A 13,753-nucleotide genomic window follows, 5' to 3' on the forward strand; every position below is an offset into this window, starting at 1 on the left:
ATCAGAGCCAGCCGTGGTGCCACTGCTCTGGCTGCTGCTGTTTTCCCAGATAGGCTACCCCCCGACAGTATCCAAAGGGATATACCTGTTCGAGAGGGGGACAACCACAGGGGATTGCTGCACTGACTGCCTGCCCCTTCTGGTGGTCACCCATCTCTCTGCCTGCACCTTGGGTGTGACCACATTTATATAACTGCTATCTATGATGCTTTCCGCCACCTGCATGCTCCGAAGTGCATCCAACTGCTGCTCCAACCGAACCACGCGGTCTGTGAGGAGCTCTAGTTAGTTGCACTTTCTGTAGATGAAGCCTCGAAATGTTCGGTCTTTTCTCTCCCTGCAGATACTGCCAGGCCTGCTGAGATTTTCCAACATTTTCTCTTTCAGCTCAGAAACAATACCGGTTCCATTGTTTCCCTCTGTTTTGTTCGATGATTTTCTCGAGGAACCTGACAGCAATAGCATAACCTGATGGTTCTCATAACCCACCCATCTGCTAGTTCAGCTCATCCTTGACTCTTCTTTAACCAGCTGACAGCCAGCTGTAAATTACATTCAATATTTCTACATTACGATCAGAGGCTGGAGATGAAGTGAGGAATCCCGGGAACAGGGTTCCTGCACTATGACTGTTGTTAATGTTGAAGGATGTTCACTCACGTTGGGTTCCCAGTAGCACGGCACTCCAGCCTTAATTCATCACCCTCTCGTGCAAAGTTCCTGGAGAAATCAATCTTCACCGAAGGTACATCTGTAAGAAATGAAAACACGACGTATATAATGTGAATTGTATTTGGTAAAACATCACCGATGGCCAGATGTAGGTGTGCAGGAACAGGAAAACATTCAAAGCTTCGTCTATTCAAACAGATCACAAAACAACAATAGATTATCGCCAATCTGTGACCTAACTCTATTTACCCATCTCCACTCCAAATCCCTGAAAACATTTGGTACCAATGAATCTCAAATTGAAAATCAATATCCAGCAGCAATTACAATTTTCAAAAGGTATTTCCAAACGGAAACCGTTTCCTAATTGCACTCCTAAAAGATCGAGCTCGAATCTTTAGACTATGCCCCTTTTTGAAAAACATTGTTGACAGGGTGTGGGTTTCGCTGACTAGGCCATCATTTATTGCCCATCCTCAACATTCACATCACACAAGTGCCAGGCGATGACCATCTTCCACAAGCGAGGATCTAATCATCTCTCCTTGACATTCAATGGCATTACCATTACTGAATCTCCCACAATCAACATCCTGGGGGTTACCATTGATCAAAAACTGAACTGGACCAGCCATATAAATACTGCAGCTACCAGGGCAGGTTGAAGGCTAGGAATCCTACCGCGAGTAACCCACCACTTGACCCCCCCAAAACCTGTCCACCATCTACAAGGCACAAGTCAGGAGTGTGATGGAATACTCTCCACTTGCCTGGATGAGCGCAGTTCCAACAACACTCAAGAAGATCAACACCATCCCTGTCCTATACAAGAAATCCAGGTACGACCTCCGCAAAGCCATCCGAGATGCCAAGAGAGAATATCAAACTAAGCTAGAGTCACAGACAGACTCTCGGCGGTTGTGGCAAGACCTAAACAACATAACGGGCTACAAAGCGAAGCCGAGCAGTATCTCTGGCAGCAGCGCACCCCTCCCCGATGAACTTAATGCATTCTATGCTCAGTTCGAGCAGGTAACCAACAGTCCGCTGTCGAGTGCCCCAGCAGCCCATAATTCACCCGTACCCACCATCACAGTTTCCGAAGTCAGATCGGCCTTCCTGAAAGTGAACCCTCGGAATGCAACGGGTCCGGACGGGATCCCTGGTTGTGCACTCAGAGCCTGCGCATACCAGCTGGCAGAGGAATTCACAGACATCTTTAACCTGTCTCTACTCCACTCCGAGGTCCCCACCTGCTTCAAGAAGACCACCATCATACCGGTACCAAAGAAAAACCAGGCAACGTGCCTCAGTGACTACCGCCCGGTGGCCTTGACGTCAGTTAAAGTGCTTCGAGAGGCTGATCATGAAGTGCATCACCTCCATACTCCCGGAACGCCTTGACCCACTTCAATTCGCATACCGTCGCAACCGGTCCACATCAGACGCCATTTCCCTGGCCCTACACTCATCCCTAGAGCATCTCGAAAACAAGGACTCCTACATCAGACTCATATTTATTGACTACAGCTCCGCCTTCAACACAAGAATCCCAGCCAAGCTCCTATCAAAGCTCCAAAACCTAGGACTTGGCTCTCCACTCTGCAACTGGATCCTTGACTTTCTGAAAGCACAGTCAGTAAGAATGAACACCAACACCTCCTCCACAATAGTCCTCAATACCAGTGCCCCGCAAGGCTGCGTACTTAGCCCCCTACTCTACTCCCTGTACACACACGACTGCATGGCAAAACTTGGTTCCAACTCCATCTACAGGTTTGCTGACGATACGACCATAGTGGTCCAGATCTCGAATAACGACGAGTCAGAATACAGGAGGGAGATAGAGAACCTAGTGGAGTGGTGTAACGACAACAATCTCTCCCTCAATGCCAGCATAACTAAAGAGCTGGTCATCGACTTCAGGAAGCAAAGTACTGGACACACCCCTGTCAGCATCAACGGGGCCGAGGTAGAGATGGTGAGCAGTTTCAAATTCCTAGGGGTGCACATCACCAAAAATCTGCCCTGGTCCACTCACGTCGACGCTATCACCAAGAAAGCACAACAGCGCCTATACTTCCTCAGGAAACTAAGGAAATTCGGCATGTCCACATTAACCCTTACCAACTTTTACAGATGCACTATAGAAAGCATCCTATCGGGCTGCATCACAGCCTGGTATGGCAACTGCTCGGCCCAGGACCGCAAGGAACTTCAGAGAGTCGTGAACACAGCCCAGTCCATCACACAAATCTGCCTCCCATCCATGGACTCCATCTACACCTCCCGCTGCCGGGGGAAAGCGGGCAGCATAATCAAGGATCCCTCCCACCCGGCTTACTCACTTTTCCAACTTCTTCCATCGGGCAGGAGATACAGAAGTCTGAGAACACGCACGAACAGACTCAAAAACAGTTTCTTCCCCACTGTCACCAGACTCCTAAATGACCATCTTATTGACTGACCTCATTAACACTACACCCTGTATGCTTCATCCGATGCCAATGCTTATGTAGTTACATTGTATATCTTGTGTTGCCCTATTATGTATTTTCTTGTATTTTCTTGAATTTTGTTTAATTCCCTTTTCTTCCATGTACTGAATGATCTGTTGAGCTGCTCGCAGAAAAATACTTTTCACTGTACCTCGGTACACGTGACAATAAACAAATCCAATCCAATCCAATCCAACCATCCAGGACAAAGCAGCCGATAATACTCCAGTTGTGGCCTCACCAGTATCTTATACAATTCTGGTGTCGATGGCAGCCATGATGTGGAGATGCCGGCGTTGGACTGGGGTGAGCACAGTAAGAAGCTTTTGAAACAACCCTGTTGGACGTTAACCTGGTGTGTAAGACTTCTTATTAAACAATTCCAACATTATATCCATATATGGGTATTCTATATCCCTGCCAGCTTTCTTTACAACCTTATCTACCTTACTGCTACCTTAGGGAACTGTGTACGTGTACGCCAAGATCTCTTACTTCATCGACCCCTCAGTATATTCCCATTTATTATGTATTCCTTTGAACTGTTTGACCGCCTTAAAAGGAGAGGCAGTGGTGTAGTGGTATTGTCACTGGTTAGTTACCCAGAGACCCAGAGTCATTCTCTGGGGACCCAGGTTCAAATCCCGCCACGGCAGATGGTGGAATTTGGATTCCGTGCAGTGCTGGTTGGAGGAATCTGAGGACATCCTCCGCGACTGCTTGGAGACTGCGGACTGGTCCATATTCAAGGCGGTAGCTAACCTGGCCGAGTACGCAATCACCATCACAGACTTCATCAGTAAGTGTGTCGAGGACTGTGTACCAAAGAAGACAATATGGGCATTGCCCAATCGGAAACCCTGGCTCAATCAAAAGGTTCACTCCCTGCTGAAGTTCCGGACGGAGGCGACCCTCGGGCAGCACAGTGGCGTAGTGGTTAGCACTGCAGTCTCACAGCGCCGAGGTCCCAGATTCGATCCCGGCTCTGAGTCACTGTCCGTGTGGAGTTTGCACATTCTCCCTATGTCTGCGTGGGTTTCACCCCCACAACCCAAAGATGTGCAGGTTAGGTGAATTGGCCATGCTAAATTGCCCCTTAATTGGAAACAATGAATTGGGTACTCTAAATTTATTTTTTAAAAGTCTGATGACCCTGACCTATATAAGAAATCCACGGAAAATACAGAAAGCCATCAGCAAAGCAAAAAGACAATATCGCATCAAACTAGAGTCCCAGGCCAACGGCACTAACCCACGGTGACTATGGCAGCGCCGACACAAGATCACAGGCTATAAGGCAAGGCCAGGGGGAATATCTGGGGCTGGAGCATCCCTACCCGATGATCTGAACAAGTTCTATGCCCACTTTGAGCAGCCAGCCAGTGTATCAGTGCCACCCGCCCCAACAGCCCTGGACACACCCATACCCCCTATTACAGCCTCAGAGGGAAGAGCTGCCTTCTTGAAAATGAATCCACGGAAAGCAACGGGCCCTGACGGAGTCCCTGGGCGAGCACTCAGAGCCGGCACAGACCAGCTAGCGAGTGTATTCGCAGATATCTTCACCACCTCACTCCTCCGCTCGAAGGTCCCCACGTTTTTCAAGAAGATCGCCATAATACCAGTACCAAAGAAGAACAAGGTAGCCTGTCTCAACGACTACCGACCGGTGGCCCTAACGTCTGTTATCATGAAATGCTTCGAGCGGCTAGTCAGGAGACGGATCACTGCCAGCCTCCCAGACAGTCTCGATCCACTGCAGTTTGCCTATCACCACAACCGATCCACAGCAGGCGCTATCTCCCTGGCTCTACAATCAACACTCAAACATCTCGAAACAAGGACACCTACATCAGATTGGTGTTCACAGACTACAGCTCCGCCTTCAACACCATTATCCCAACAAGACTAATAACCAAACTCCGCAATCTTGGACTTGACCCCTCCCTCTGCAGCTGGATCCTTCCTCACTAACAGTCCGCAATCTGTCAGGATCGGCAACAGCAACTCCTCCACAATAGTCCCCAACACCGGGGCCCCACAAGGATGTGTGCTCAGTCCTCTGCTGTACTCCCTATACACACATGACTGTGTGGCAAGATTCAACTCCAACTCAATCTGTAACTTTGCGGATTATACGACTGTGGGTGGGTCGTAACTCAAACAACAACGAATCAGACTGCAGAAGGGAGATAAATCACTTGGTTGCATGGTGTACCGAACAATGTCTCTCTAAATGTTGGAAAGACCAAGGAACTGATCATCAACTTGAGGAAGCGCAGCACGACACACACTCCCATCTGCATCAATGGCCCCGAAGTGGAGATGGTCGATAGCTTTAAGTTCCTGGGGGTCACCATCACCAACAGTCTGTCCTGGTCCACTCACGTTGATGCAACAGTCAAGAAAGCCCAACAACATCTCTACTTCCTACGGAAGCTAAACAAATTCAGCATGTCTGCATCAACTCTCTCAAACTTCCACAGATGTGTTATAGAGAGCATCCTATCCAGCTGCATCGCAGCCTGGTATGGCAACTGCTCGGTCCAAGATCGCAAGAAACTGCAGAGTCGTGAACACAGCCCAGTCCATCACACAAGCTTGCCACCCCCACATTGATTCTGTATACACTTCCTGCTGCCTCAGGAAGGCCAGACAGCATTATCAGAGACCCCTCCCCACCCAGGCATTGCCTTCTTCCAGACCCTTCCATCAGGCAGAACGTACAGAAGTCTGAAGACCCGCACATCCAGACATAGGGACAGCTTCTTCCCCACAGCTACCAGACTCCTCAACGACTCCCCCTCGGACTGATCTGTTCCCTGTAAGAACACTATTCATGAAACTCTAAGCTGCTCTTGCTCATGTATTTGCTTTGTTTGGCCCCTTGTTCCACACTGTAACCAATCACTGTTTCTTAATGTACCATTTGTCAATGTTCCCTATTGATTATTCTTTTGTCCACTATGTACGTACTGTGTACGTTCCCTCGGCCGCAGAAAAATACTTTTCACTGTACTTTGGTACATGTGACAATAAATATCAATCAATCAATAAATCAATATGTAAAGAGCAAGAGAGTGGCCAGAGAAAGGGTTGGTCCATTCAAGAATATTGGAGGGAATCTATGTATGGAACCAGAGGAAATGGGCGAGATACTAAATGAATACTTTGCCTCAGGCTTCACCAAAGAGATGGACTTGGCAGATGAGGAGTAAAAAGAACAAATAACAAAGAAAAATTACAGCACAGGAACAGGCCCTTCGGCCCTCCAAGCCTGTGCCGATCCAGATCCTCTATCTAAAACTGTCACCTATTTTCTAAGGATCTGCATCCCTCTGCTCCCCGCCCGTTCATGTATCTGTCTAGAAATAGAGTATAGGGTGGAGTGTGTAGCTATTCTGAGTCATGTTGATATTAATAAAGAGGAGGTTTTGGGCACCTTGTTTAAGAAGGGCAGCAGGGAGAATCCAGGTAATTATAGGTCGGTGAGCCTGACGTCAGTGACAGGGAAACTATTGGAAAAGATTCTTAGAGTTAGGATTTACTCACATTTGGAAACAAATGGACTTATCAGTGATGGACAGCATGGTTTTGTGAAGGGGAGGTCGTGCCTCACTAATTTGATCGATTTTTTCAAGGAAGTGACAAAGGTGATAGATGAGGGAAAGGCAGTAGATGTTGTATACATAGACTTCAGTAAAGCCATTGACAAGGTATCTCATGGTGGACTGGTACAAAAGGTGAAGTCACATGGGATCAGAGGAGAGTTGGCAAGTTGGATACAGAACTGGCTTGGGCACAGAAGGCAGAGGGTAGCAGTAGAAGGGGCTTTTCTGAATGGGAGGCTGTGACTACCGGCGTTCCACAGGGATCAGTGCCGGGACCTTTGTTGTTTGTGATGTATATAAATAATTTGGAAGAAAATGTAGCTGGTCTGATTAGTAAGTTCGCAGACGACATAAAAATTGGTGGAGTTGCGGACAGTGAAGAGGATTGTCAGAGGATACAGCCGGATATAAACTGGTTGGAGCCTAGGGCGGAGAAATGGCAGATGGAGTTTAATCCGGACAAGTGTGAGGTAATGCACTTTGGAAGGTCCAATGCATGTAGGAATTACACAGTAAATGGTAGAAATCCTGCAAGTATTAACAGGCAGGGAGATCTGGGCATGTCCACCGATCGCTGAAAGTGGCAACGCATGTGGATAAGGTGGGCAAGAAAGCACGTGGCATGCTGGGTTTAGCACAGGGCTACATAGCTGGCTTTTAAAGCAGACCAAGGCTGGCCAGCAGCACGGTTCAATTCCCGTACCAGCCTCCCCGAACTGGCGCCAGAATGTGGAGACTTGGGGCTTTTCACAGTAACTTCATTTGAAGCCTACTTGTGACAATAAGTGATTTTCATTTCATTTCATTCATTCATCAGTCGGGACATTGAATATAAAAATTGGCAAGTCATGTTGCAGCTGTACAGGACGTTAGTTAGGCCTCATTTGGAATATTGTGTCCAATTCTGGTCGCCACATTACCAGCAGGATGTGGATGCTTTGGAGAGGGTACAGAAGCGGTTTACTGGGATGTTGCCTGGTGTGGAGAGCATTAGCGTGTGAGGAGAGATTAGATAAACTCGGTCTGTTCTCACTGGAACGATGGAGGTTGAGAGGCGGCCTGATAGAGGTCTACAAGATTATGAGTGGCATAGACAGGGTGGATACCCAGAGGCTCTTTCCTCGGGTAGGAGAGTCAAGTACGAGGAGACATAGGTTTAAAGTGCGAGGGGAAAAGTTTAGAACAGATGTGTGAGGCACGTTTCTAACACAGGTGGTAAATATAAGAGCAGACGGTTTTAGTTTCGGCAGGTACCATGATCGATGATGTGTTAGGCAGGTTGGTTTGACGTTGACTGCAACTGATCCAACATTGTTTTATTTAACTATAGACTGCTGGACATGTTCAGCTGTGGGTTGGCACTACTAATCCTACTGATGACCTCTTACTGGCTTGACCAGATTTACTAGCTACCGCATGGTAATAGTGCTCACTAGCTTGTGCACTCTGACTGTCTCAGTAGCTGGGTCCTGAGAGAGGGAGAGGCTTAATGCCCTGTGGGCTTTATAGTGGCGGTGTACTGTCTGCTGATTGGTTGTTCTATGTTGTGTGTTCATTGGTCATCCTGTGTGTCAATCACTGCCTGTCTGCATCTCATTACATACATGAGTGAATATTATGATAGTCGACACAGGCTTGGAGGGCTGAAGGGCCTATTCCAGGGATGTGAATGGATGTGAATGGCTCATGGCAAGGCTGGAAATCTCGGCCTGGGAGTAAGCGGGTGGCATTATGAGGAGAGGTTGGACAGGCTAGGCTTGTATCTGTTAGAGTCACAGGTGTATGAGGAATCAAGGGATATGGGGGGGAAATGGGATCAAGGTATTGAACTTAATGAACAGCTATGATCATAATGAATGGCGGAACAGGCTCGAGGGGCCGAATGGTCTCCTTCTGCTTTATTTTCTATGTCTCTGTATGTGACTTCACTGAAACGTATAAAATCTGGGTGTCCTCGTGCATGCATCACAAAAGGTTAATATACAGGTGTGGAAAGCAATAAGGAAAGATAATGGGCAGGATTCTCCGACTCCCCCCACCGGCTGCCGAATTCTCCGGCGCCGGGGTTTTGGCGGGGGTGGGAATCGCGCCGCACCGGTTGGCGACCGCGTGTGCTGCGCGTGTGCTGGGATCACGCCAGAACACACTGGCGTTCCCGCGCATGCGCCAACTCGCACCGGCCGGCGGAGTCCCTTTAGAGCCTGTTGGCACAGCGCCAAGCCCCTTCTGCGCCGGTTGGTATGGCGCCAACCCCGCTGATGCCAGCCTAGCCCCTGGAGGTGCGGCGGCGGATTCCACACCTTCCGGGCGGCCCGATGCCGGAGTGGTTCACGCCACTCCTCGGCTCTGGGACTGCCCACCCTGACGGGTAGGGGAGAATCACACCCTATAGAATTGACAGGGTGGATGTGGAGGGGGTGTTTCCTCTTGTTGGAGACTCTAGAATTAGGGGTCACTGTTTAAAAATAAGCAGCCCCCCATATTATACATGTGGGTTATTGTAATTGTGTGCAATGTCTCTGTCAGAACCAGTGACTGCAGCTCACGCCCAATGACATGCCAGAAATGATCCTGTGATGGGGAAGGTTCTGGAAATGGTATACGGCAGCATGGTAGCACAGTGGTTATCATTGTGGCTTCACAGCGCCTGGAACCTGGATTTGATTCCTGGCTTGGGTCACTGTCTGTGCGGAGTCTGCACGTTCTCCCCGTGTCTGTGTGGGTTTCCTCCGGGTGCTCTGGTTTCCTCCCACAAGTCCTGAAAGACGTGCTGTTAGATAATTTGGGCATTCTGAATTCTCCCTCTGTGTACCCGAACAGGCACCGCCGGAGTGTGGCGACTAGGGGCTTTTCACAGTAACTTTATTGCAGTGTTAATGTAAGCCTACTTGTGACAATAATAAAGATTACTATAAAGTGATGGATTGCAGGAAAACATCCAAATTTTCTACAGAACCTTTTGTGTCAGTCACACGAAGTACACCCAGGAATAGTTCAATTGAAGGAATGAGCACAGGGCTAGTGGCCAGGAATTGATGCCCAGATAGTGGAAAAAGCAGGACTGTGCCCGCCATGTGCACGGGTAAGGAACATTGTTTCCATGGGAGTGGCCTAAAATGCCGTGGCAACGTCTGCACGTTGACTTTGCAGATCCAGTAGAGAGGCATGTGTTCCTGGTCGATGCAGACACACACTCAAAGTAGCCTGGGGTGGTCTTAATTAAGTCAATCACTGTGGAACAAACTAATGAGAAACTCAGTGAGATCTTTACGAGATTCAGAAAACCAGAGCTGATTGAGAGCGTCAATGGGTCACAGTTTGCAGCCCAAGAGTTAAAGACAATTTAAAGTTGTGTGGAGTTCAACCTATAAAATAAGCACCTGGGCACTCATCCACAAATGGCTTAGCTGAAAGGTTTATCCAGTCCTTAAAACACACACGGAAAGACGAAGGTTCACTTCATTGCCGTGTGAACAAGTTTATAGCAACACACCGAAATACAGCACATGCGATTACTCCATGATCATCAGCTTATTTATTGAGGAAAAGGAAGCTGAGGGCCACCTTTGATTGTCTCTTGCTCGAGGAGACATCTGACATAGTCGAACAAAACCAACAGTTACAGGTCCTGAGATGAGAAAGTAACTCAAGGTACCGCTTGTTTCAACAAGGAGAACAGTCGCTCCAGTAGTGAGAAGTGGATTCCTGTGACGGTATTGACTCAGACGGGTATTCTGATCCATGACCAGACCCCGACAGTGGCAAAGATACTGAACGAAAACCCTAATATTTTAGTTTATTTGAAAGACTGTACGGAAAGAATGATTCACTCCAGGAGTGGTTGCATGGACAAATAGGGCTTGGTTGTTTTCAAACAAAATATTATTATGAATACAATATTAAACTGGTTTTAACTTCAAACCCAAACATTTAGACCCGAACACTACTATTCCATTATCCATTAAACAACAAGAAAATAAACATACAGCTCTCAATCCAGCTTAAACAAACAAGGCCTGAAGTCATACTTGCATTCCAAAACAGATCCTGCCTCTTGTGAGAACCACTTCAGACTATATCTGAATATCTACAAATGGCTGCTTCACCTGGGTTATTCCAGCCTTTCCCTTCCCTCCAGACAAGGCTGCTCTGCCTTTCAATATTATCACTTTTTAAGCTACCTCACTGGGAAAGGAAACTGCCTCTTGTGGTCACACATAGTTTGCCGGATCAGAGATTACTTCCTTTCAGCTTTGTCCCAAAACACTAAACTTCTAATCCTTTCAAAATGGCTGTGTGTCTCTCTGAGCTCCACCCAGCACTGACTTCATCTCCTCAAGATCTATCTCTGCAGGCTGAAAATCATTAACTCTCTAGGGACTTCCCCAGTCAAACCACTCTGACCTCAAGATTTTAACCTTTAAATTTCTCACTACATTGAGAATCCAATTTCCTAAATCCAATATCCCTCACGGTCCAAACAGACAAGCTCGTGTGGAGATGCCATGTGGATCAATTATTGTCAACATGTGTTACTGTACCAGGACTAGGAGTATATCAATAGGTAATGGTCTGTGCCCCATCTGACTGTGTAACTTCTCATTTATCTACAAAGCAGAGATTGCAGCAGAGGTATCTGCTATTACTGGTCTTCCCTTGGAAAAGACTGGAACACCTTCCAGGATAGAGGGGGCGGAGAACCTGGAAACCTAAGTTTGTGGAATTGCTCAGGCAACCAGCGAGAAATAGATGCCCACCTAATCGTCTATCTTATTGATCGTAATATTACAATGCAATAATTTGATGTCTGCTCTTGTTTATAGAAATGGGGCTGGATTCTTCGATTTGAAGGATAGTAAGGTGTTTGATAAGGTTCCCCATGGTCGGCTCATGCAGAAAGTAAGGAGGTGTGTGATAAAGGTGTGGGAACAGTGGCGTTTTATGCCCGGGGAAACGACGCTAAAGCTGCACTGACCCTCCGCCTGGTGGTGGGCTAGCAGGCAGGCAGCATAAAGCCCCTGGCTGGGAAATGCTGGATCCGTGGCCGTGCATGAGCATGCCACGCCGGTTTCTTAAGAAAAAACAGGATAAGTTTTCCACGCCGCCGGGAACTTGGCCCATCGGGAGGGGGTGGGGGGGGGGGGGGGGCCTCAGGTGACGTCCTGAGGCCATCATGACGATGTGTGCCGTACTCTGAGAATACGCTGTTTTGGAGGGGGCGGAGCATCGCAATAGCGCCTCCCGGAGAATCCCTCCCATGATGTGGAGATGCCGGCGTTGGACCGGGGTGAGCACAGTAGGAAGTCTCACAGCACCAGGTTAAAGTCCAACAGGTTTGTTTGGAATCACTAGCTTTCGGAGCGCAGCTCCTTCATCATAAGAAATTCTAAGACTTCTTACTTGTTCATACATAAAAAGAATTTAGTTAAATTACTAGTTATTAGCTGTGTTGGACCTTCGATGTAAAGGGGGAGGGATGTTATGAATGTGGGTTATTGTAGTTGTGTGTAATGTATCTTTAAGAATGGAGTCACATGACGTATGTGATCTCATTGGCTACTTTGCAGGCTTTTGGGGAGCCTAGTGCTAAAACTTGTCCAACGAAGAGCTGTTCAATATTCCTCTGCTGATCTTGAATTAAGCCCATGTGCTTTGGCAATCTATTTATTTTGTACTTTTAGTCAAAAGATACAACAGCCCATTGAATTCACAATTGGGGAGACATTTTGTTCTGTCAGAGGGTAGTGAGACTCTGGAACACTCTCTCAAAAGGCAGTGGAGGCAGCATCTGTGAATATTTTTAAGGCAGAGGGAGATAGATTCCTGATACACCGGGATGGAAGGTTGTCGGGGTGGGCGGTAATATTAAGGTCACCATCAGGCCAGTCATGATGGTATTGAATGGAGGAGTGGACTCCTCCTGTTCCTAATTTGTATGTTTGTATATTTGTATGAATGTCACTTAGGAATGTGCCTCTGTCTAACCCTGGCAGAATCTTATTCAGAGAGGGACTAATTCTTAATACTTGTGGCCTGCAAGTATCTCAGTCTAATTTCAGCAAGATTATTATTATTCTGGTCTGCAGGACCTCCGCTGTGAGTGCCTGGGAAACGGAGCATTGATATTCGGAGAGTAAGTTTGGTTTTCTTGGGGGTGCTGCTGTTGATAGCTCAATAGACAATCCACCCTCTGGCCCTCCAGTCACATAAACTCTGACCGCTGCCTGATTCAGGGAGCTTACTGAACAACAAAGTGGTCAATCCGCAAACAGTGCGTCGCTGGACAGAACTAACCTCTGAGGGAGGTCAGCACATTTGGGCTCAGTTCTGGCTGCGCCTCTGCTACATTCGAGCATACATTCAACATTCCTGAATTTATATAGTGAATCAGAACTGCTACTCCCTCTGAAATATTCAAATATTACAATGGACAATTGAATACAAAAGTAGGGAGGTTATGCTTCATACTGCATATTGGTGAGACGGTATCTCCAATATTGTGAACGGGTTTGGTCTCCTTAGTTTTTTGTTAATTTATGGGATGTGTCACTGGTTTTAATAATAATCTTTATTGCCACACGTAGGCTACATTAACACTGCAGTGAAGTTACTGTGAAAAGCCCCTCGTCGCCACATTCCGGTGCCTGTTCGGGTACACAGAGGGAGAATCCAGAATATACAACTCACCCAACAGCACGTCTTTTGGGACTTGTGGGAGGAAACTAGAGCACCCGGAGGAAACCCACGCACACACGGGGAGAACGTGCAGACTCCACACAGACAGTGACCCAAGCCGGGAATCAAATGTGGGACCCTGAAGCTGTGAAACAACACTGCTAACCACTGTGCTACCGTGCCGTGCATGTTGCCCTTCAGAAGGTGGTGGTGAGCTGCCTTCTTGAACCGCTGCAGTCCATGTGGTGTAGGTACACCAACTGTGCTGTTAGGGAGGGAGTTTCAGGATGTTGCCCC

At 47.6% G+C, this 13,753-nt stretch overlaps 1 protein-coding gene across 6 annotated transcripts in view; it reads right to left on the reverse strand.

Annotated features, from left to right (window-relative positions):
- Nucleotides 1–13,753, reverse strand: part of cadm2b (cell adhesion molecule 2b) — a 1,840,301-nt gene that overhangs the window by 150,006 nt on the left and 1,676,542 nt on the right. For all 6 annotated transcript variants that reach the window (XM_038801311.1, XM_038801316.1, XM_038801313.1 and 3 more), the window contains one exon: nt 661–751. In XM_038801311.1, the coding sequence (XP_038657239.1) occupies nt 661–751 (91 nt within the window). The remainder of the gene's footprint in view (nt 1–660; nt 752–13,753) is intronic.

The sequence above is a fragment of the Scyliorhinus canicula genome, chromosome 7, assembly GCF_902713615.1.
Source record: "Scyliorhinus canicula chromosome 7, sScyCan1.1, whole genome shotgun sequence".
Taxonomy (NCBI): Eukaryota; Metazoa; Chordata; class Chondrichthyes; order Carcharhiniformes; family Scyliorhinidae; genus Scyliorhinus; species Scyliorhinus canicula.